Source organism: Drosophila novamexicana, unplaced genomic scaffold, assembly GCF_003285875.2.
Source record: "Drosophila novamexicana strain 15010-1031.04,08,12 unplaced genomic scaffold, DnovRS2.1 tig00000108-arrow-pilon, whole genome shotgun sequence".
NCBI lineage: Eukaryota > Metazoa > Arthropoda > Insecta > Diptera > Drosophilidae > Drosophila > Drosophila novamexicana.
Window position 1 is genome coordinate 4,624,479 of NW_020824772.1, and position 25,025 is coordinate 4,649,503.

At 41.6% G+C, this 25,025-nt stretch overlaps 1 protein-coding gene across 1 annotated transcript; it reads right to left on the bottom strand.

Moving 5' to 3' along the window:
- Positions 1-14: 14 nt before the first annotated feature.
- Positions 15-17,257, bottom strand: LOC115771708 (serine-rich adhesin for platelets). The gene is made up of 5 exons (XM_030717527.1): positions 17,122-17,257; positions 4,799-6,229; positions 4,528-4,561; positions 378-4,224; positions 15-316 (listed from the first exon to the last, which is right to left on the bottom strand). The coding sequence occupies exons 1-5, from the start codon at positions 17,255-17,257 to the stop codon at positions 29-31; spliced, it is 5,736 nt and encodes a 1,911-aa protein (XP_030573387.1). The 3' UTR covers positions 15-28.
- Between the last annotated feature and the right edge of the window lie 7,768 nt (positions 17,258-25,025).

The following is a 25,025-nucleotide window of genomic DNA, read 5'->3' on the forward strand; positions in this document are numbered from 1 at the left end:
TTCTAAATTAATGCTATGTGTATGTGTTTTAGATGCGAAGATTGCGACGTCTGTGGCCAATGTTGACCCACTCCAGCGGCACACTATCGCCCACATTGTATGTGGCTGGGGTGCAGCTGGTTAGCTTTTTGGCAGGCTCGCAGCGGCGGCTCACATTCCAGTAGGCAAAGCCTTGCGGGCAGCGGTATATTTGGCCCTCGATATGTCCTGTCTGCTGGGAGTAGCCGCATTTGACAAACACCTGGCTGCATTCATCCTGGTTCAGGGCAAAGTGCCCCTCCTCCGGGCAAAGCGGCGCTGTGGAATGGATTTGCACCTAAGCAAAGAGATTTTACGTAAGTAAAGCTGCTCAATTTGATAGATAACGGTGTACTTGCCAGGTTAAGCGGTTGCGGTTCCTCCTCGAAAAGCTGCGTACGTGGGATCAACACGTCGTTGTTGCTGCAGGTGTCGTCCGGCCCTGGCTTGGCGCAACGGCATGATGCTTCGTGATAAACAGTACCATTGGGACATTGGAACAGCACAATATTTAGATTTGAATTTGAATTCTCATTGCATTGGTAAAATACGCCGCACTGCTTGGAATGCCGACGGAAGCCCGATGGGCAGACAAACAAGCTTTGGTCCTCTGTAGTCGTGGGACATGGAGCACTTGAGTTGGTTGATGGCTCTGGATAAGGCTTGGGCTCCTGCTCCGTAGTTGTCTCTACTGGCTTATTAGTGGTTGTAGGGTCAACCACCCCACCTGTGGTGCTGGGCGTGTTAGTTGTTGTCTCGGGCTTAACTGTTGTCACCGGCTTCACAGTGCTTGTTGGCATCTCCGTCCATGGTGTGGTTGCCTCACTTGGGCTTGCTGTTGAAGTCATGCTGCCAGAGGAGCAGTTACCAGACACCTGATCTGCGTAGTTGCAAGTCTCCAGCGATGTGTCCCACACTGTGCCCTTTGGACAGCGGAACTTGTATACTTGATATTTATCGTTGGTTTTTGTACAGCGATAGTAAATACTGCAATCCTCAGGATCAGCATGGAAACCTTCAGCAGGGCACTTGAAGTTGACTGTTGACTCTTGCGTAGTGCTCGGATTATCTTCAGTTGTAGTTGGAGGATAGCCTGGGAATGATGTTGTAAACCCAGTTGAAGTCTCTGGATACGCTTCTGTGGTGCTTGGCTTAGTGACTGGATAGTCAGTGGGCTTAATGGGAATTTCCGTTGGCTTATCCGTATAATCAGTAGGTTTTGTTGGCACGTCAGTTGGCTTTATTGTGGAGTCTGTTGGCTTCCAAATATTTTCTGTAGTGGTTGGGTTATCTGTCGTCGGCTTAGTTGGAGGATCCGTTGGTTTCGTAACTGTTTCAGTTGTAGGTTTTGTTGGTGGCTCAAAAGTGGTTGGTTTCGTAACTGTTTCAGTTGTAGGTTTTGTTGGTGGTTCTATAGTGGTTGGTTTTGTTATGGCCTCAGTAGAAGTAATTTCAGTTGTAGCTTCTGTTGGATCTTCAGTTTGACCCGCGCAACCTGGCACATTTTGAGCATGATCACATGTTTGCAAGTCTTCATTCCAGCCTGTATTCTTGGCGCACATGAATTCATGTTTCGAGTACGATTCGCCGGTCTTTTGGCAGCGATAGAACTTGCGGCAATTGTTGGGATCAGCCATAAATCCTTCGCCCTTACATTTGGTGCCAGGTGGCAAGTTGGGTACCTTGGTAGTAGTTTCGGGAATCATGGTTGTAGTTTGAGTGCTTGTTTCAGTTGATGAAGCTTCCGTGGAAGTTGTCCATGTTGTAGTAGTGGACTGATTTTCATTTGTGGTCTGTTTGGTCGTCGTAGTCCGTATTGTTGTTGTAGGTTTGTATGTAGTGGTAGGCTGGTTGGTTGTAATCTGTTCGGTTGTTGATTCCGTAGCCGGCTCAGTTGGACGATTTGTTATACTGGGCTCCAATGTGCTGGGTGATAAGGTGGTCTCTGAAGTCGGTTTAAATGTAGGCTTTACCGTGGTATTGTCACAAGGACCCTTATCAGACTCAGTGGTAGCATTACCACCGCCATCTTCGGGGATTGGATTGCACGCATTCAAATCGTGATTGCACGTTTGTAGGTCCTGATCCCAAACTGTACCCGCAGCGCAGTGGAATGGCACCTGGCTAAAGCCGCCCTTGCCATTGCTTATGCAGCGATAGAATTTGGCACAGTTGCTTGGATCACCAATGAAACCCTCAGATTTACACTCTACATTCCCAGATGAGCTAGTTGGTTTTTGTGTAACAGGTTTCTGAGTAGTTGGTTTCTGCGCAGAGGGTTTCTTCGTTGTTGTGTCTTGAGTAGTTGGTTTTAGCGTAGACGGTTTTACCGCTGGTTTTGGAGTGGTCGAGGATTGACCGCCGTAACTTGGCGTTGAGTCTGTAATCTCTGGCCGTTCAGTGGTTTCGCTGTTGCCACAGCTTTTGTCTTTAACGGCCCAGGCATGATTACAGGCCTCAATCTGACCGTCCCATACAGTTCCAGGGGGGCAGAAGAAGGCCACCGTATTAAAACCACCTCTATCATTGTCTACGCAGCGATAGAACTTGGCACAGTTCGTACCATCTCCTAAGAATTGTCCATTAACCTTACAGCTACCAGACGGCATTGGGGTTGAGGTGGAACTTGAGGTACTTGAGCCTGATGTTGTTGAGCTTGTACTGCTGCTAGACTGGGAGTTTGACGATGTGGTTTGCTGTGTTGTGCTGCTGCCTGATGATGATGACGTGGAGGATGAAGTGGACGATTGTTGGGTATTGCTGTTACTACTACTGCTGCCGCTTGCCGGTTGGGCAGGGGTGACTCGCTTGCATTTAAGGCTTTGCATATCAACTTGTGATGGATGGTTACAGCTGTTGGCCTCGGGATGCCAAATCGTATTTGGTGGGCAAGTAAATGATACTTTCGTAAAGCCACCCTTGCCATTATCGACGCAGCGATAGAATTTCGAACAGTTTTCATTGTTAGCTAAGAAGGTCTCTTCGCTCTCGCACTTATCTGCCGGCTTAAATGGTTTCTGGGTCGTAGTAGTTGATTCTTGGCTGGAAGTCGTTCCTTGATTGGAAGAGGATCCTTGATTAGACGAAGAACCTTGATTAGACGATGATCCTTGATTAGACGACGACTCTTGATTCGACGAAGAACCTTGGTTGGAGGATGAGCCTTGACTGGAAGACGTTCCTGAACTAGAGGAGGATCCTTGATTGGAGGATGATCCTTGACTTGATGATGATCCTTGATTTGATGAAGAACCCTGATTAGAGGTTGACGATCCTTGATTGGAGGTCGAGCCTTGATTGGATGACGTTCCTTGATTGGAGGAGGAACCTTCATTAGAAGAGGATCCCTGATTAGAGGATGTTCCTTGATTCGACGACGAACCTTGATTAGATGAAGATCCTTGGTTGGAGGACGATCCTTGATTGGATGATGATCCCTGATTAGATGACGACCCTTGATTCGACGACGAACTTTGGTTGGAGGACGATCCCTGATTAGACGATGAACTCTGATTGGAGGAAGATCCTTGATTAGCTGACGATCCTTGATTGGAAGACGACCCTTGATTGGAAGACGATCCTTGATTGGAGGTCGAACCTTGATTAGATGAAGATCCTTGGTTGGAGGACGATCCTTGATTGGATGATGATCCCTGATTAGATGACGACCCTTGATTCGACGACGAACTTTGGTTGGAGGACGATCCCTGATTAGACGATGAACCCTGATTGGAGGAAGATCCTTGATTAGCTGACGATCCTTGATTGGAAGACGACCCTTGATTGGAAGACGATCCTTGATTGGAGGTCGAACCTTGATTAGATGAAGATCCTTGGTTGGAGGACGATCCTTGATTGGATGATGATCCCTGATTAGAAGACGACCCTTGATTCGACGACGAGCTTTGGTTGGAGGACGATCCCTGATTAGACGATGAACCCTGATTGGAGGAAGATCCTTGATTAGCTGACGATCCTTGATTGGAAGACGACCCTTGATTGGAAGACGACCCTTGATTGGAAGACGATCCTTGATTGGATGACGATCCTTGATTAGAAGATGATCCTTGATTCGACGATGAACTTTGATTGGATGACGATCCTTGATTGGAGGAAGACCCTTGATTAGAGGATGATCCTTGATTGGAGGACGATCCTTGATTAGAAGAAGAGCCTTGATTGGAAGATGAACTTTGGTTTGAAGCACTGCCTGCACCACCGGCCATGGCCTTGCATTGCTCTTTTTGGACATCCGTTGGATGGTTGCAGCCCTTTGAGTCGGGGTCCCAAACAGTACCAGGTGCACAATCAAAAGCAATTTTATCGAAACCACCATTGCCATTATCAACGCAACGGTAGAAGCGAGCACAGTCCTTTTTGTCGGGCAAATAAGTTTCCGTGTGCTCACATTCACCATCAGGTGCTTGGGGCTTGGAAGTTGTAGTGGTTCCCGAGTTTGAAGAACTTGTGGAATTTTGAGCTCCAGAGGTGTTGGATGTAGAAGTCGACGACTGGTTATTGGAACTCGAAGATGAAGATGAGCCTTGACTGTTGCCTTGATTGGAAGACTGATTGCTTGAGTTGGACGATGAGGAGGAGCCCTGATTGTTGCCTGACGAGCTTTGTTGACTGCTGGAAGATTGATTGCTGTTTGATGCGGATGTTTCTTGCTGATTGCCAGATTGATTGCTAGATTGATTGTTGGAGCTGGAGCTGGAGGTACTCGATTGATTGCCACTTGTTGAGGCATTCTGGTTGCTGCCACTGGAGGTGCTGTTACCACTTTGATTATTTCCACTACTAGATGATCCAGATTGTATATTGCATTGTTTCTTTTGATCTTCGCTGGGCAGAACGCAAACTTTTTCCTCTTGACCCCATACAGTACCAGGACCACATGTAAATGGTACCTTCTCAAAATTTCCATTGCCATCTAAGCGACATCTGTAAAACTTGGCGCAATCCATTTTATCGGGAATATATGTGTTCTCATCCTCGCACTCGTTCGCAGTAGGTTTTATAGCATTTTGATTTGATTGGCTGTCAGATCCACTCGAAGATTGATTGCTTGATGAGCCTTGGTTGCTCTGATTACCGCTGGAAGATTGGTTACTGTTAGAGTTTTGATTCTGGTTATTGTTTGAGCTTTGATTGCTAGAGCTTTGATTCTGGTTACTGCTTGAGCTGCTACCTGTGTTTTGATTATTGCTCGAGGACTGATTATTTCCAGAGCTTTGGTTTGCAGAACCCGAGCTGCTTTGCTGGTTGCTACTGGCTGAACTCTCTGTACTGCTTGAGGACTGTGTGTTGCTGGAGCTGGATGTAGATTGTTGATTACTGCTGGATGTGGAAGACTCCTGATTTGAACTTGATTCTTGTTGATTTGAGGAGCTGGAGGAAGAGGAGTTACTAGACGACGTGGACGTTGAGGAGCTTGTCGAAGAGCTTTGCTGACTGTTTGACGACGACGACGATGAGGTGGTATTCTGATAGCTCGTTTGGGATGACTGTGTCGATGTTTGGTCATCGCTCAGCGGGGCAGCTTGATTGCGGCAACCGCCATTAGCACGTACATCAAACATATGGTTGCACGACTGCAGAGACTCATCCCAGGCGGTGCCGTCCGAGCAACGGAACCCGATTTTATTATAGCCACGTCCATTGGAGATGCAGCGATAGAACACGGTGCAGTCACTGGGATCACTCATAAATCCGTCATCCTCGCACGCCACACCATCATCCCCGGCCGAGCGCAAAGATGATGAGCTCGAAAAGGATATGACTGAAACACCACTCAGTCCTGTCAGTCCATAATTTGTGGGCAACTGATTTGCAGTTGCATAGGTGTGCAGCTTCAAGGCGGCGGGTGTGACGGCGCTGTTAAGCATCGCATTATGTCCATTCTGGTTACTGACGAGCCCATCAAACGCCAGCTGGCTGTCGGTCTCGACGCTACTATCGATTTCATTCATATACTGGGCGCACTCCCCACGACCGGCCAGCATCGGTGGCATACACAACTGCAGGGTACGCGAGAAGACCGTGCCTTCCCTACAGGCAAATATGTATGGTTTGATGTAATGCTCGGAACGCTTCTCACAGCGATAGTAGATGCGACAGTCGTAGTCATCGGGAAATAGTCCTTCCTCTGGGCAATAGAAGGCGACGTCATCAGGGGCAGTGCGTGCATAGACTGACGAAGATGAAATGTCTGCAATGAAAGTCAAGCCATATACACGTTTAGGTTTCGGGCTATTGCGATTAAACATATAAATTAATATTGTCACGTCCAACGACACTCACAGAGTGCATTTTAGCCTGCTGCTTGTCAAAGAATATATACGATATATATACATACATATGTATAGGATATATGCAGGCAATTCAGAACCGGCCGCTGGAACAAACCATTCAACTGAAACTTCCTGTCACAAATGCCCCGCCTGAATATATTTTGCTCAATTTCGTCTGACATTTTGCGCTCGTTCCTCTCTTTTGGAGCAGGATTTTTCGCGTTGTCAAAATAAAATTGATAATTTATTGTCATTCAATGGATGAGCGAGTTTTTTTTTTGTTGCTGTGCTTCTTCTTATACTGCTGCTGATGCTGCTGTCGCGCATTCCAATAAATTTAATGCATTTATGGCCCTTACAGCGGAACAAATTCATTTGGAAAATGAATTGTGTATGTTTTATTTTTATTTTTTTACCCACATGCCCACAGCTCCATTTGCCACAATAATTTTTTTTATTTTTTTTAGGGCATGTCCTTATAAACCAAATTGTTGTTGCGGCATGCAAATCTGGCAAAAACATTGTAAATGCGCGTCTAAAAATTAGACCTCACCAGGGATTGGCATAAATTTGCATCAGTCACTATGTGAATTTTATTGCAGCATGTAAGCCAAATCCAATGCTTTATGGTCTGACGGCGTGCTCTTAACCATTCAGGTCCATTTACTGTGCCAAAATATCCAAATCCAAGGCCCATAAAACTTAATTATGGCTAATGTGTGGACCCTACTGGTCCTGGTATACAAAATTGCCATGGGCCTTTTTTATAATAAAGATTTATAAAAAATCTCTGCATAAATATGAGCAGGAACTCAGAGGAAAAAGTAAGACGTATTTCCTTGGACTAAGGAATAATGATTTGGAATATCGGAAAAAAAAATGTTTATACCCAAAAATAAAAGGATTGCAAAAATGAAATGTACTTTAAACAGACAGCGTGAAAATATTGTGATGCTAAATGAAAAGGATGTAAGCCTGAGAAAAACTAACTGATGCTGTGCGTGTGCATATGATGTATTCTAAAATGGAGATTCATAGTGTTGATAAACGTAATATATGTAAAAAGCGAGATACAAGTATGTGTGTACATATGTAATATTTCAAAATATAATTTCCATATTATGCCTTCCAGCACAAGTGTTGAATAATGAAAATGAGCTTTAAAGCAGATCCAATAAGCACATTAAATGCTTTAAGTGTTGTGAAACAAATTCTTTAAATTTAAGCAGCCCAACAAACATAACGTGAGAAAACATACAATTTAATTCAAATATGTATTGTAACACGCACGAGAGCAAATTGCCGCGTTCATTACTTAGGCAGAGTATTCGCATGGCTGTCGTTGAGGCGAAATTGAGCGTTTTGTGATTTTAATTATATATGATGTGTACTTTGGAACTTATGCAAAATGAAATAAAAGGAGCGACCGCAAACTTATGTGGCGCCCAGCTGGCGACAGGCGTAACGTGGCCCGGCCACAGGCTGACCGCATAGCATGGCCGCAAATAGTTTAGGATACGCCACGTTCCGGGAGCAGGCACCAGGCACCAGGCACCAGGCACCAGGCACCGCCAAAATGTGTGTAAGTTGTTGCGTTAAAATTTCAATTTGCAGCATTAAAGCACATTATGGCATAGTAAATGTAGTTATAAAAGCTTAAAATATTCGCCGTTAGCTTTCACGAGCGTCCTTCTTTTTGGCGTTGGTATGCAGAATTTTGGCTAGCACTGTGCCGTCGCCACTTATTAAGTCAATGACAAAATGTAATTAGAATTTTTCTATTCATTTTATAATTAAATATTTATTGAGCATGGCCATTGTGTGGTTTTATTATGGCAATAATAAAGAGGATGCCCGTCATTAAGTTTGTTTCCTCGTTGGCCCAACAAATTGTACAAATTGCACAAGTTGCCTCAAAGGGAAGGGGACGCTGTTTGGGGCTGTTGTCAAGTGGCGTGTTGCCAATTTAAATTTCACTGTGATAAATCGCAAACATGTTTGGCTTGAAAGAGAAAGGAAGTAACAGAGAACTAGCGAAATATTAAATATAGTTTAGTTTTTATCAGTAACTTAGCTCAATCCGCCTTGGGCATATACTGTGTGACGTAACAAAGCGATTAAGTGGCGCTTAATGAGTTATTAAAAGTTTTGGCATTATATATCAAATTTAGTTACTGGCCCGAGGCGTACAAAGTTGTAGTGTATATGCCAATCAGTTAAGCAACACACATTTGTGTATATGTGCAGCTGGGGTAAAAAGCTTTCAGACCAAATTAAAATTTAAACACAGATGAATAAGCAATTAGCAGTTCAAACGATCATTTCAGAGAAAATACTGTATATTGGCTAGGCTACAGATATTACGAAAAATTCTATAAAGACAAAGATACTTTTATTTTTGACATGTGATATTTATCTTAAAGTAATGCAAAGCAAAACTTCACATTCTGTTGCTTACTGTTAAAAACGTTGTTAATTATCATTGGGTTCTTGCTCTGGATTCCCTGGCAGGCTTGAGCCTCGATTTGATTACCTCGCATTGCAGCCAGACTAATACAATAAACTATCTCTTCCAGTCTCTCTTCTGCATAAACGCCAGCGTAGCAAACGAACTTAGGGTAAGCTGCTGGTTACAAACTTTCTAGCTTCCCTCTAAATATACTTACATGCACTTCCCTTTACTTCCCTTAAGCCATACTACGAATGGAAAGTGCATTAAACTCGGCCTCTATAGTTTAATCATTGCTTGTGTAAGGGTCTGCCTTTGAAAATTAGTTTTCAATTTTGAGAAAATTGGCAAAATATTTGAAATCTGTAAATATTTTCTAGCTCTTATATCTTTCTTGAGTCCTAAGCTATTTTTTACACAGGCGGACATGGTTAGTTCGACTTTACGTGCTGCTCAAGAATATGGAATCGGCCTGTTACCTAGATCTGCACAAAAACATAATACCCATTTTACACATTTTCAATGGGTTCAGGGTATAAAAATGCAGTTGTCAGTTTTCATTTTGCTTTCTTTTTTCTCCCATTGCATTCCTGGCATGCTGGAAGCTGTATTCGCTTTGTACGAGCAGTTGCATGTTGTAAATATGATATTTGGATTTTTGAGCTCCTGTCCAAGTTTGTCGCTCCAATAGCATCTGCTGCTACTGCTTCTGGGCTTGGGGTAATTTCATTTGCGTCTGGTGGCATTTTGTCGCTAACTTTATGTTGGACAACGTACGTGTGCGGCCAGGATGGCGTCGACGGTTTCACGATAGAGAGAGATAGAATGAGAATGAGAGTGAAAGAGAGAGAGAGAGAGAGAGAGAGAGGGAGAAAAAGAGAGAGATCTTAGAGGTGTTTTTTGTACACCATCTAAATTATAAATCCGCCATATAAAAGGCATATTCCCATGATTAGTCTGTCTTCGAAACGATTTGATTCCAGGGATTATTGGGATATATTTATAAGCTCCTAATTTTAATGTAATCTAAGTACATGAAGTATTTTGAACATTTTTTTTCTGTCTGTCATTTCGTTTGAGCAAAAGTGGTCATTAAAATAAATCTGAATTATGCAAGAAAATGATAAGAGTAGTTCTCAGGTACTTAACTTCTGTTTTGGAACACTTCCAACTGGTTTACAGGGTATTTTCCAGTTGACTATTTTCGACTGGCTCGCATAAGCTTGTTTGCAAGTGTGTGTCTATCCCGCGGCCTTAGATGCTCCAAATGACCAACAAGAAGAAATTCAATTTATTATGCAGCTTGATTTTTTATTTTTTTTTTGACATTCTGTGCGAGATGACAGTGCGCCTGATGCTGTGACAGTTGCTTCGTATGATGGCTGGCATGAAAAAGCAAACTGTACGCTAATTCCAACAGCTGTCCTTGTTGGAGATTCCGTTTGCTGTTTGCAGCTCCTATTGCTCCGTTTGGTACTTTCGAATGCGAGGCGGCAGCTGCGTTTGAATTTCGCGCTGGGCTGCGCTCGAACAGCTTTTAATATTGGAAATGTCCTTGAAAACATTGCAATGACCAGTGCATCGAATCCGAGACCATTACTCATACGCAGCGTGTGACATAGTTGCCATATTTTTGGTGCAAACTTCTTCATTGGCATGCATAATTCATTTTTGTAGATAAACTGGTAAGAAATTGCTGACAGCTGCCATAAATATATTAAATATTTAAATGCCTTTGCCGCACATTTAAATGGAAATTTCTTGTGACTTGGCAGCAATTAATTTGAATTTTAACAACTCAAAAGCATTAGTGCCCATCATGTCAACTAAGTAGATGGCATGGCACGAAATACTGGCCATCTATTGAATTCCTGCCTGGCTGCTGCTAAATTAAACATAAAGCGCTTTTAGTTAGAATCACGTTCGTCTCAATTAAACAACATTAAATTCAATTAACAAGCAGCAGGAGGCAGCGACACAAAATGTGAGCAACATTGTCATTACGGTTAGAGCCGAGCCGTGGGGTAAAAAGCTTTGTATGGGCGAGCTCACCTACTATAACTGGCAAAAGAGCCAGTGACAGTGTCGTTCTTGGCCAGGCCTCGTCTTCGCAACAATTGACTTTCATTACTTCTTACAATCATGTTGCATTATTGAGCGTTGTCATATTGGACAGGCCCGGAGAGACGACAAGCCGGCGAGTCGACGACTCAATGACTCAACGATCCCAGGACTCAGCTGCTGCGTGCTGCACGGCGCGTTAGTTCGTTCGTGTAATTAAGTTTAATATTTAATTTAATTGCATATAGTAGACACACAACTACAACTACAACTACAACTACAACTACAACTACAACTACAACAACTGCAAATGACTCATAAAAGGGCACGAGCACGCGCTGAGACAATGTGCGCCACTGACTAGCTCAAAATTATAATGAAAGACGGAAGGCGAAAAAGGCTTTCAGACAAAGTAAAGTAGAGAGTTCGTCTTAGCCTCATCCACTGCAGCCAGCCAGCTGGTCAGCAAAGGTGAAGGCGAAAGTCTATGAATCGGTTGTGTCCAAAACGTGCCACTTTGTTGCCAGTGTCCATGCTCGTGCTCCGACTGGGTTCATATTCGTTGTCTGTGTCCTGTGTTTAGTTACTTCATTTTATGTTGACCTCTTTCGGCTGCATTATTATCATTGGAGTTGTGCCTGACCTGCTTATGGCTGGTTACTTTATGTTCTTGGCATGGGATTATGGCATGTTAGCAGTCAGTTTGTGTCCGGCCTTTGGGTGTGTTCACTATATTAAACAAGTTGCTCCCGGTCATGTAATGAATGGCGGTTGCAACCTAATTTGTCAGGCAAACTAATGATATAACCGTGTGCCTGCTTCATATGTAATATTAAGCTGGCTGCTTAACATAGCCCGATGGAACTGATTCATCAACATAAAAGTTAATGTTTTTATTTGATGACTAATTGATGAACATATGTCACGATTCTAGCCAATTACAATTCATCATTAGTTTTTCTTTATCAATTTTTAAACAAAAAATAAACATGTAACTGACAAAATTGACAATAAATTTTGTGAACTCAAATGCAATGTTCCCAAATAATTTATTTTGTATGAGAAATAAATATCATTTAAGTTGAACTGATGCAGTGCGCAGTTCCCTAAATTTAATTCCTGAAGCTTGCCTAAAGCGTGTTAAAAAAACGACAACTATTTTGAATCAATATACCAAGTCTTTAATAAAAGCTTTCAATGTATACATGTCCAACTCTCATAACTTTGCAAATATTGAATCGGTTGCATGTGGAATTGTTTATGATTTAGCCTTTTAGCTTGATTTAATAATAAAATTGCATTTTTTCATCCAAATACAATTTGTTTGCAATTAATTGCTTACTTGTAGTTAAATTTTTTTCATAACATAGCAAAATAATGAAATAACAAACTTTGAAGTTCTTTAATTAAAAGTTTTTATCTTGTCCCAATTACATTGTTGGCACATGGCTGTTGGCTTTATCAACAGAACTGCATTCTTAATAAAGGCTTTATAAGCATTACCTATTGATTTGACACTGCAGTCTACTTAACTATGCCCAATTTAAAGTTATATTTCATTTGTTTCCCTCACCGTGCTCAGCAAGTTGGCCAATTCTCAGGGAAACGTCAATAGCCGGCAGTTATTAGGCGTGAAAAGTTAGATATTCGCATGCTTAAGTAACTTTACTCAGCATTAAGGAACAATGTGTGTGTGCTCGTATGTGTGTGTGTATGTGTGTGTATGTGTGTGTGTGGGGAAGTTTGTGTGGGAGTTTGTGCACAGCCCGCGGGATTCAATTAATTTCATTTGTAGTGCGGCGCAACGAAATGCTGCAAGCGATTACTAAACACACACAGAGACACACACACGCACACACACTTACAAACGTAACGTTGTAGTTACAATATTTTCAATTAAGCTGCAACAATGCCGCAAGAAGAATAACAATTACAACAGCAACAGCAACAATTCTATACAATTTCAACCGGCACGTGCATGAGTGTGTTTGAGTGAGCATGAATGTATGTGTTAGCCGCTTGCTTTTTGCATAGGAACATGAAAAGACACACACACACACACGCGCACACTCACACACGCCCACCCGCTGCTTAAATTTTATCCATGGGATGCCAGGCAGGAAGAAATCTAGACACTAGACAGGCGGGCGACTCGGTTGCCTGTGAAAGTCTATTGTCTACAGCTCTCTGCATGAAACGCTAGTGACAACGAGGGGTGGCAGCAATGTTGGGGTACATTGTAAATAAATAATAATAATAGTGAACAATTATCAAAATTTGTTCGAAATGCTTTTGTGGCAGAGCTGACTAAAAGCCGAGCAGCAGGCGGCAATTCATTAACAGCCGAGCTGTTGCTCTTGTTACTTGGATATTGTTGGCATTGTGAATCTGTGCCGAGCTGAAACAATCGGCTTGGATTGCCTTTGCTAAGATATAATCCAAAATTCCGAAGTCATGCAAAAAAATGAGGCAAGTCTATAGCTCATTATCGCTCTGAATCATGCATCAATTTTTAATAGTCTGTCATAGCTTCTGGCGAGCTGCTTTGCTCAAAACTGCTAAAAAATGGTTAATTAACGGCTGAGCTATAATATGCCAGACACTACTATATTATAAATTAATAATTGGGCAGACAGCTTTCAGATGTGAAGTAACTCAGTGAGTTGTTGACAAAAAGGTTTGCCCAAGGACACGGAAGTTCTCTTCTTAGCTGCGGACTTAGCCGTGAATGTGCCTATTAGACCCTGACTTTCTGCTAAGCTAGACAATAGAAATATGTATCTTTAGCAGCTGTTGCTGCACTAACGAACTCAAATGTCTGCCGGAAGCTGAGTAATTTACCTACCATCACAAAGTTAAGAAAGTAAAAGAAAAAGGAAAAACAAAACAAAAAGAAGCTTCAAATTGCAATGCTAACTCTTCCCACTTTAAGATGCAACTATGCACGTGTTAATTATTTATAAGAGTATCAGTTGAAGTGCGACGCTGGAATACCAGGCAGCTGGCCATAAGAAGCTATCACGCTGTAAATTCCTGAACTGCCGCCTAGAGTTCCATGGAATAAATTATACAAATTATTATTTAGTCAGGCTGCGGCAAAGACAACTTCGAAGCGGTTGGCTAAGTCCATGCCACACTCTGCTTGGAGCCTGCGATCCGGTTAAGGCAAAAGTTATGCGAAGACAAATCGCTTATTTAGATTAGAGCTGACAGCTGCGCAGGCGCAGAGGCAACTGGTTGCAATCTCGACTTACGGTCGGTTTGTTTAACAATTTCTTGCTGCACTGGTGTTGAAGTTGTGCCAACAAGGTTGTTAGCTGGACTTGCGATGCAGTGCCTCACCGCCGCACCCTCTGTGGGCGTTGCTGTAATGCCAACTAAATGTCTACTTAAGTTAAGCGCAGCTACTTGACCGAGCCGACCATCTGCAGCTGCTCCAAGCCTATCGTTGCCGTTCTGTGCGATCATTTTCAATTAGCCGCTCACGGTGAGTTCCATAAGTTATGGTCCCTGTTTTATTTGCTCAAACCTGTGTTTTGCAAATTAGTGCTCAAGCCTCAAGCGATTAAAACCATGTGTAAGACGGTGGCGAACACTGATCGCAGCATGAAGTGAGCATCATAAATGATTAACGACAGCTGACAACAGTTGTGTAAAGGTAGCGCTTAAAGGTTATTGAATGAGCTGCTGATTCACTTGAGTTCAGAAAATAAATTGTGCAATAAAATGAAAAAAGAGAATGCGACACTTTCGCCTCGACTTTGCGCATTTGTCATAATAAAATTAGCATTTGCCTGGGTCAGTGGATTGCACAGCGAGAGCAGCAGACCGAACGGAAAGACAAACAAGGATGTCCCGGTAACTGCCTGGAGCTGGCAACCAACGGCTGTAACACTTATCAGCATGTTGACAGTCATCAGTGCGGGGGCAGTCAACTAGCAGCAGCTGCAACAACAACAACAAAAACCAGAAGAAGGAACATCTGCAAAACAAATGCTTCAGCAGTTTTTGCAATTTTTAATTTGCTTTCACTTGTTTCATGTGCCACTGCAGATTTGATTTTACCGAGTCCGGCATGCAGTGGCGGGCAACTGTGTATTGCTGCTCCTTGTGCCTGAGTGGTTGCCCCTGGGAATTGTGTGTCTGCACGTTGGATCCTTTGGCAGCGCAGTGCCTTATGCCCATCGGAATTCCGCAACATGCAAAGGGGCCATGATAGTTGGCTATATTATTACTGAAATGGCTAATTCAATTTAAATTCCTGTTGGCCATTTGCGGGTTAGGCAGCATTTAAGCTGCTGGCAATCGCTTTTCGCTTAAATAACAAACAAAATGCTGACTCCTTTTCCTTTATTTTTGTGGGCAGATGGGAGAATGGACAAACTAAATTCAAATCACGTACGGTGTCCATTGCCATTTTTTGCTGACCAATTTCACGCAGCTGCAACAAATCAAAAAGCAAGCAGCAACCGGAGAGTCGAGGCGAGTCGACTCGTGGCGTGTAGTCACAGACAGCGCCCGAGAGAAGTGCTAAATAAATTGAAAAATTCTAAATTTTAATAAAAATTGTCGCAATATGGCTATGAAATTGCCATGAGTTGCTGGCCGCCGCAGCAGCAGCAGCAGCACCACCACCACCACCACCAACAGCCAGCCATCCCACGGCATATCCATGGCAATCACGTGATCCGCATTCGTTGCATCGCAAATTCAATTTTTTTTCTTTTGATGCTGGTCAAGCATCGAGTACTGTATGGGATTGATATGTATATGTTAGTATGTTTATGCATGATGTGCCATAGAAATACCTACATATATGTTTTTTAAAAATTCATCGTCGTTACTTAATACCCTCTACCCTTTATCCAGTACTAATGGGTATGATTAGGTTGAGAAAATTACGAATAATTGCTATAGATCGAATTAGTTCTCTACCCTTTTAAAGCACTTGAAGCCCGTCTGTCTGTCTATCTTATGAGCATGTTGACATCTGACAATATAAAAGTTAGAAGAATTTAAACCGAATTTCCTTGAATTATAATTTTTGGCTATACCTAAGTTATTCCAGAATTTAATCCTAAAAGTGATCACAGGATATTTAACAATAGAACCGACACGATTTCAACACTTAAACTTGTTTTTGCTGCATTTGTTGTTGCTGTGGTTGTCGCGGTTGTATGTCGAGACGAAGGATTTAGTTTGTCGCTAGCGAAACGGCCATGTAAGCCCTGGTGACATTGGCTGTGTGATTTTGTCACTCATATTTCATTGGCAGGATTTAGTCTGCGCTGTTGCACAGACTCAATTTCAGTGCATTGTCCTCATTTTTTTAAACATTGTCCATTGAGTGAATTGCTTAATCGCGCTGCATATTTATGGCATAGTTGAATATGATTTGAATTGATGCCATGTTGATATATTGCTGATTAAAATTTCAAAGTAGTCAAGAGTATGGACTCGAAGCCTGAAAATGTCCGTCAAAGTCGAAGTGCCACTCAGCTTCCATAATGAAATTCAATCAATAATATAAAAAAAAAATAGGCCTGCCGCACACAAGGACATGAAACGCAGCATATCCTTAAATAATGAGTTTGCCCTGAAAAACTAGCACAGCCTTGGGATATGCATTTATTTTTAAAACAAAATTTGCAATATTTGTAGCGCACACAACTGATAATAATTGACGCGACAATAATTTAAATATTTCATAAACTGTAGAAGCACAGCCTTGGTATCATATATATTTATATATATATATTTATACAAGTAGTTTTTCAGCCACTTTTAACATTTTAATTATTAATATTCGCTTGTGTATTTATCCGCAGGCCACAATGCACAAAAAAGGACAATGCTTGTGCACTTGTTTGGCAATATGATTTTGACAGATAATTAGTTTTCGCGCAATACGCCGCCGGTAACACTTTGAAGTCTTTGCCAAATGAATTTTTGCATGCACTTTTGACCAACGCATTCATGATATTTTTCGATGTATATTCCCGTACGCTTGTATAAATCGATTTCCTAGCAGGTTTATGGCATGTTCATTTTGTGCAAACTTTTCATGAATTCGCAAAAGTATTTTGTAAAATCAACTTGAAATTTGCAAACTGCGAGGCGCAGCCAACTTAACATGCACATGCACAAGTTCCGTGTTGCCAGATCGCGCAAAACTCAAAAATGAAGTAGAAAACGACTAAATTCATAAGAGTAATTGCTGTAGTTATGAATTTCATAGCATAAACGTGGCATAATTTGTATAAATAGATTGTGAATATGTTGAAATAAAATCTATTTTACCTCGAGCTGCGGCGGCGCCAATGCAAACGCCGAGCAGCAGCAATCGGCAGAGCCAGTGTACTTCCGCTGAAGATGCGAGCGTCCTCGTCGTCGCCATTTTGTCGAGCAGCGAGAATGGCGTCATCTTTGGCGCCATTGCGTTTTATGTTGCCAAAATGTCACAACAACTGCAAAAAGAGAGGGAAGGAAGTGTTGAAAAATATGTAATATGCAACAATAAGAATGAGTTTGATTTGAGTTGTGTAAACAGCTGCCGGTAAATTGAAGGAACTATGCAAAACATTAAGTTTCAATTAGAGACAACCCACAGAGAGTCCGACTATTTTGCGCATCATAAATTCCAAATCAATTTCGCTAATTAGCAAATGTCGTTGGCAATCAAGGGTGCGCTACAGGAGCTTAGGGTCGCAAGCACAAGCACTTTGAAGATGCCGCATTTAAATGAATTACGCCACGTGGCTGTGAAGCAACTACGGAAGCGAAGACATCGCAGGACGCATGTAAAAAACTAGCTAGGGGCCGGGCCGGTGGATTGGTGAGCTGGTCTTGCCCTGCTTTCCGTTTACAGTACTTCACTTCGTGTTGGCCATCTTGACGCCCCGGTCGCTTTCATTTTCACAAATTTTACGCGCACTTCCTTTGCACTGTCGTTTCCTTTGCCCGCTTGGCCTTTGTTTTGGCCCCAAAGCCAATTTAATAAGTTAATTGTTACTGCGTTGCACTTTTGCCGCTTTTGAATTTATGATTAGCCGCGGCCAAGGATGACGATGATGTGGGCTTAGCTGGCCTTCCGAAGTATTTAACGGGGCTCAGAGTTGCAATGCTCTCGAGTCGGCTTATTTTCATTTTCCACTTGGCCGTTTTGTAACTTAAAGCCAGAGCCTGCGGTTCGCATAAATGTCAACTGAGGTCCTGCTGCGTTTTATGTAGTCGACTTTTATGCATTTCTAGCGCTTCCCTTTGAATAGCATTTATAGCTGGGAATTCCAGGCAGGCGCAAGGACTCAACATCGTCGTCGTTGTCATTATTATCGTCTGCGTTTTTCCTGGCAGCTACTGCTGCTGCTGACTGACTTTGTGTCAACTTCATAATAATGATTTTCTTTATTTTTTGTTTTTTTTTTTTTGCTGCCAGCACAAAAGTTTCAATGAGCAGTGTACTTACAGTGGGATCGACCATAGACCGACAGTCTGACAGGCTCAAATATTTGAAGCGATTGGCTGCAATCTATTTAAAGTTCTTACGGAACAGCGTGGTTTCGTACTTTGATTAAACATTTTTAAATTTCATTACAGTTTTCCCTAAGTGCTAGGCCTTGCCCACTGTCATTTCATTTATTGTTACTCGACACGGCAACTGCAGCAGCAAGCTGGAAAGATTCTATTAACCTAAGAAATTACGAGAAATGAAAACTTATTACGAGAAGTCATTAAGATTCAAAGAATTAAAAACTTCAAAAGTAAAAACTGGAAATGAGGCAAAGCCAAGGCGTCTTCTTCCTTATATACATGGAAACAGTGCAGCCATACAAACTGTTGGTGGTCTTAAACAAAAGTCCCGCGCTCGATTCAAGGCTAGTGAGCTTTGCTTTTAAGTTTCAACTACTTTGACGGCGAAAGGAAAGTCATAATTGTTAATGGGCTTTTTGCTTAAGCGAATAAGTACCACCGCAAGTATTTTGAAACATACTGAAAAAATGCAAAACTATTTATTTGTGTTTTATATTTTTTTTCTTCATTTCCTTCAAAGTTATAAATTCATTTAAAATTGGGCAAGCAAGTTTGATTAAAAAACTTTTCCATTGACTATTATTAAATGCTGTGTATTAAATCATTTAAAAGAGCTCACGGCGTGATTCATTTAATGGCTGGTCATTAAGCCGAGCGAATCGAATCGAATCGAATCATTATTGCCACTTTTATCAATGTTTCCTGTCAGTTTCGGGAACTTTGCGAGCCACGTACCGATGTCAGCGACAACAGCAACGGCAACTCAATGGCTGGCATTTAACGTTTTTCATATTCCCCCTGCATTTTTATCAGCCATTTGCCGACTCATTAAGAGGCGCCTCCTCTTCTTGCATAGCCGCCGGTGTGCACGCGGGCGTCTGCCATGTCGTTGATGGCTGGACTGCATTTTAAAAACGTCATTGGCAATTGAGTTTTACATGTTTTTAATTGACGTCGTCATGCAATGAAAATCAATTTATTCTGCACACCATTAATAGTAATTCATACTGATGCACGCACCTTCAGAGATCGCGTATGCACGATTCAAGCCATGGCTTGAATATGCACCATCTGAGGTATCATGGAGCACTGGCAGCTCCAGCACGTACATAATGAGCGCAACAGGCAGACAGAGCGGCAGCACATTCACATACAATGCGAACATTGTCGTCTTACATGGCGTATGCGTAATGTGAGCCCAAGTCCTGTAACATTACGTATGAGTGATAGTACACGGCTTGAACGAAAAAGTTTGCAATTAAAAACGCTGACATATGCGTCGCTATGTGAGAATAGAGCCCAATCCGTAAGGTGAAGCTTAGCAGTCGAACAAGCATTATGATATTAACATTATCATAAATATTTAAAAGATGAGCTTAAACATGTTCAATGTAGGGAAAGGCTTAAAGATGACTTACAAATCGACAGTTAAGTCTTAGGTATTTTTGGAGGCACTCAAGCCAAGCAATTTGCTTGAGTACTTTATGCATACATTCAGTAGCTATTTCACACCCGAATAATGCTTCATGTATTTGTTATTGTTTTGATTCCGTTACGGCTGGTCTGCTCGACGGCTACCGGTAAAAAGCTAAACTGGTTTTCGACTTAAGCAGCGGCTAATAGCTACTTCACGCTCATATAATTTAATGGAGCAATCATTTGGCATTTATCGGCCACATCTGGCAAAGGTTTAAAGTCGCGTGCCCCACTCGAGTTGAATGACTGCACGAAAAATACAAATGGAAAAAAAAAATATTATATATATAACAGATTTTGGGAGACGGCTGCAATTTCAATGAAAATTAAAAATCACAGCATGCATTAAAATTGCGGCCAAGCAAATTTTAATTAAAGAACCCGCGTGCCGCTTGCCGACACGTCGCTCATGGCGCTGATGTTGATGTCAAATCTAAATTTTCCAAAATATTAATTGACTTTTCATGGCTGGCACGAAACATCATTAACACAAATATAATTACGTGACAATTTGTTGGTCCTCTTTTTTTCCTAGCACAAATCAAAAAGCAAAATTAATTACGCCGGCCCAAAACGCTGACCCACCCAAGGGATCAATCAGCAAACATTCGGAAAGGTAAACATTAAAATGAAGTGCTGCCAAATTCCGCACAGTACACCCTCCTGGCTAGGTCCAGTCCCGGTCAGTCCAGTCCAGTCAGACTCGACCCGCCGACACCAGCAACAACAATAATAAAGGGTCGCCCACGCCGAGGGTTAACTTTGAAAAATTAAAATCCACTTGGGTCGCGGAGCCCAGCCAGCGTCGCATTTTTCAATGGCCAAATAATAAAGCCCACAATGTCAGCTGGGAGTTATAATCTGTTTGCTGCTTTTTCATTGCCGCCATTTGGCCATTTGCTTGGCTGTGTCCTGCTGTCCTTTTTTTTTTTTAATATTATACTTTTTTTGGTGCTGCTAAATGAAACGTAAATTTGCAGCAATTACGTGGGTAAATATGCATTTAAATAAATTTGCATGCGATTATTTATCGCGTCAAAATCTAATCAAATTCATCAAATTACTCTGTGTTTGTTTATTTTTATATATACATATATATTATAAATTTTACAATTGCTTTTATGCTAATCATCTTTTCCAATTACAAACTAAAATAATTGGAGTTCAGCAGCCAGCTTTGGTATACCCGCCCCCCACACCCCACCCCCACTCCTCCTGCCTGCTAATGTGTTAATGCAGGCCATTATATAGGCCGCTTATTTCGTAATAAGCCAAAATGTTTTATGTGACATCTCGTTTATCAAGTCGCAGATATGCATGTATATAAGCTCTCCACTCCGCTTTGTTCCAATCAGTGGCATTGTGTTGGCGCGTCTGGGCCTTATGATAAATGACCCACTAAAAGGGACGTTAAATTTCGATAAGCAAGTTTTGTATACATTTATATTATTAAATATACGATATTATTCGTGACTGGAGCAGCTTTTGTTTTGCCAAAAAATATATTTAATATATTTTTTGAATAGCAACTGTTTTATTAAATACCATTGAGGCTTTAGTTACAAGTTGCTTAACATTTAAATTTTATTTAGCTCATATTCATAAACAAGGATATCATAAGTATCCTATTATGACATATATAAAAATGCTGTCAGGAATTTTTCAGAAAATCCTCCTGCTCTTCACAGCACTGACAGTTTCTTAGCCTAATTTCGACAATAATTTTCTAAGTCTTGCCAACGTTTGTTGCCTCTATAAATAATATTCGCATTCATAATGCGCTTAGAGCAGCTTCAGCAGGCTAAACATGTGCCTAATTTTAAATAAACATTAACATTTGCTGGATTTTCATGGTTTTTTTTGCTCTGTTTTGTGTTGCCTTTTGTCTCTGCATATTTTTTGCAGCGAATTAAAAAGCACACAGTTTTGTTATAGATAAGCCACTCGAAGATTTACGAGCACAGCCGGAGACGAGCTGCTCAGATATTGTTGTTTTTGCTTCAGCCAGTGTTTTGTGCAAAATTCACTGGCTAAACTAAAGGAGGTATAGGAGGCGGGGGTGGGGTAGGTACAGGGGGGATAGAGCGAATAAACAACGCACGCCATTTTCAACAATTCGGCGTGACAAATCCGGCACGATTTGGAGCTGTCCATGGGTCTGAAAGACGCAACTTTGTCGCAGATTTATATGCGATGTCAGTGGAAACGGTTTATCACTTTGGCCTAGGCCTGTTCGTACCTTTTTTGATTACAGGGCGCCAGAAGGCGTACGAAAGAGATGCATAGATGCTGTGCACAATCCTAAGCCAATTTCAGGCACAGCTCGGGCTCAGGCAAAGGTTGAACATTTTTGAAGAAAATTCCCCGTAGATTTAGTGCAATTTCATTTACTTTTGTCACAGCATTTAGTGAGATTTGTTGCGTAGCTGACGCTGTCGCTTGAGATGGTTGTCACAGAGCTCTGGCTGACAATGGCAAGGATGGGTCAGAATATCGTCTCATTTGACTTTAGATTTCTTTAAAACTGTTGAGAGTCTGCTTAAGTCGGGTAAAACAAATACTTTAAAATTTGACTAGAAATATTTGATTTCTATGTACTGTCGCTCTGACAACCTTCAAATGTGTTCGTAAGCGGCTTATGTACTTATTTTCATTTATTTATGCGGAAACACAAATATTTCCCTAGCACTACGATGTTGCTTTAATTATGATGGACAATTTGAGAAAGAAATGGTCACTAACCTAAAGTTTAAATATAATAAACATACAAAATGCAAATTAACCATGTACAAATACTGTTCTAGATATTATATTTAACTACGATAAGGGGGTAGACTTTAACTTGGCTTTCATATTTCATATTAATACCCCACAAACTACGCAATCATGCAATTTTTGCCGAAGCAAACAGAAATCATTGCTGCGGCAAGACTCCGGCTGCAGATACAATAAATTTGTACAAAATCAGCGTAAATCTGTGCTAATGATGCACATTTTTAATTATATCCATTAAACAAGAATATATATTTAATTATCTGTTGCTGTTTCTGTGGCTGAGTCTGGAAAATTACAAAGAAACCTTTTTGATGTCAATCATTCAGGCGCTTAAGAAGCCGTCAAGCCCGTCTATGCCTAATAAGACGCGTCGGTGACGGCGTCAAAGGAATTTAAATTAGCAAAGGCAACAGTCGGTGTCCGTGCAATAGACTTGCCTCAAAAGTAACGCACTTGGCGTGTTCTGCTAATGAATCATGATGCCAATTTTTTTTTTCTTGTAGCTTCGGGTTTTTGTTTCATTCTTTGGGTTTCGCAACGGTTCTGGTGTAATAAGCGTAAAACTTTTTGGCAGCGCCAATTTTTGGTTATCTTTTAACTTTTTGCTTTGGCGCCGCGCCGACTTTTCAGTTCTGAATTTCAACCAATTAGTTAGCTGTTTGTTGGCTTGTTTCGTTGCCGCTGATTGACAGTTCCAACTGCCTTTTTTTTTGGTTTCATTTATTATTTTTGTTGCTTTTTCCGGTGACGAGGGATCCGAGGGACCCAAGTAGATGCCCGCCCCCTGCCCAGCTAGACCTACTTCATGGCTAGCTTAGTCAAAGCGTGCTGGCATCTGTGTGGGCGTGACTTTTACCTATTTTCTTGTCTACGGTGAGTATCTCCACTTTCAAATTGGCCAATTTAATGCCGTGTACCTTGTGTCGCACGTTCCACGCCCCCACCCTCCACACACGCACACACGCCCAGACAATTGTCATTTTAAGTTGAGCTGTCAAACTCTCACCGCTTCAGCAATTTGTGCGTGTAATATGGTACATGTGCGCAAAGCTCGGTATCAGACTCTGCAAAGATGTTACCTGAGTAACTAGGGCAAACTTTTCTGTTGTTTTTCGAGTTTGCTCTTAAATATGGCAAATTCTTTATTTCAATATAACAGTAGCCGTCGCCTGCTGCTCTGTTTTACTCTGTTTTTTCTTCTGCATTTTACCTAAAGGTGTTTTCCCTTTTTACCATATTTAAAAAGCATTATAAAACTTAAGTTTTCTTGATCGACAATCTACTATTGCATTAGTTTTCTTTATTTTTAGGAAATTACTGATATGCGCCAGTTCTCTTCTTGAGTTTTAGTCGCCGTTCTATGCGATTTTCATGAATTTAAGTGCCATCAGATTTCAATGTGTATGTGCCCAAAATATTTCTTTCATTATTCAATTTATCTGCTTCTTATACTTCAAGAGTTTTCCGGATTCCTGTTTGATTAAAATTATTTAAATTAATCTATTGTATAATAAGAATATTTTGCGGAATTCCACATGTGGACTTTTCTCCGGGCTTTGATTAAGTGATGCTCGTTCATCAGCTATAGCTTCATTCCCTACATTTGCGTTTTCAATTTAATTTCGCAGCCACAAATTCTTCGACTCCGGCCAACTGTGGATCTGTGGAATGCTTACCAAGATGTTTTTCATTGTGTGCAGTGCTTTTTTGCCCAGACACGACGACCGACTTGCACTCGACTGGCTGCTCTGCGTAAAATGGCATATAAATTGGATCTTAATGTTAAATTTTGAGATGTATGCGAGCTTGCAGGTAAAACTTGTTAACCAAATCGTGCATCATGTGTTTTTCAATTAATTGCAGTTTCCTCTTACTTAGTGCTTGTATCTAGGCGGACTTAAAAGTAATTTGTTCAGCGCAACTTTTGTAGGCCATTTCCATTTGCTAAGGGATTTCTTGTGTCACCTTCAATTAGGACCAATCGCTCATATGCCCCCGACGCTCAGTCAAAATGGCCAAGTCCTGTCCTTCCTTTGATTTGTTTAGTTTGCCAATCTTGTTCACCTCGCCGCACCGCAACCAAGTGGATTAAGTGTGCTAATGACAGCTCCGGAAAAATAAACTGGTGTCGTGTTTTTATGCTCCCAGCAACAACAGCAACAACGGCAGCAACCAGCAGGCGACAGCTTTTTGTCAAAATTGACATTACGTATGCGGGAGTCGTGCGGGCGGCATCTCCTGACAGCCCATAAGAATATATTGACATGGTCGTGTGCTGCTGGTACAACAGTGCGTATGATTTTTATAAATGCCGTGTCGTTGTCGAAACAGGAAGCTCACGGAATCGAGCAACATTTGCGCTTTTTGTCCTGCGCATCGCCACTATGTTTGTGCGTGTATGTGTTTCAGGTGTACACACATAC

Bases quoted from the DNA above. Each gene is read 5' to 3' on its own strand.
- LOC115771708 (XM_030717527.1), bottom strand. From the start codon at position 17,257: ATGGCGCCAAAGATGACGCCATTCTCGCTGCTCGACAAAATGGCGACG. The intron at 4,562-4,798 runs GTAACAGCACCT...GCAACAGTCAAG, and splicing joins TAGTGGAAATAATCAAAGTG to GCTCATCTTCATCTTCGAGT. The intron at 4,225-4,527 runs GTCGACTTCTAC...TGGTGCAGGCAG, and splicing joins TCGAGTTCCAATAACCAGTC to TGCTTCAAACCAAAGTTCAT.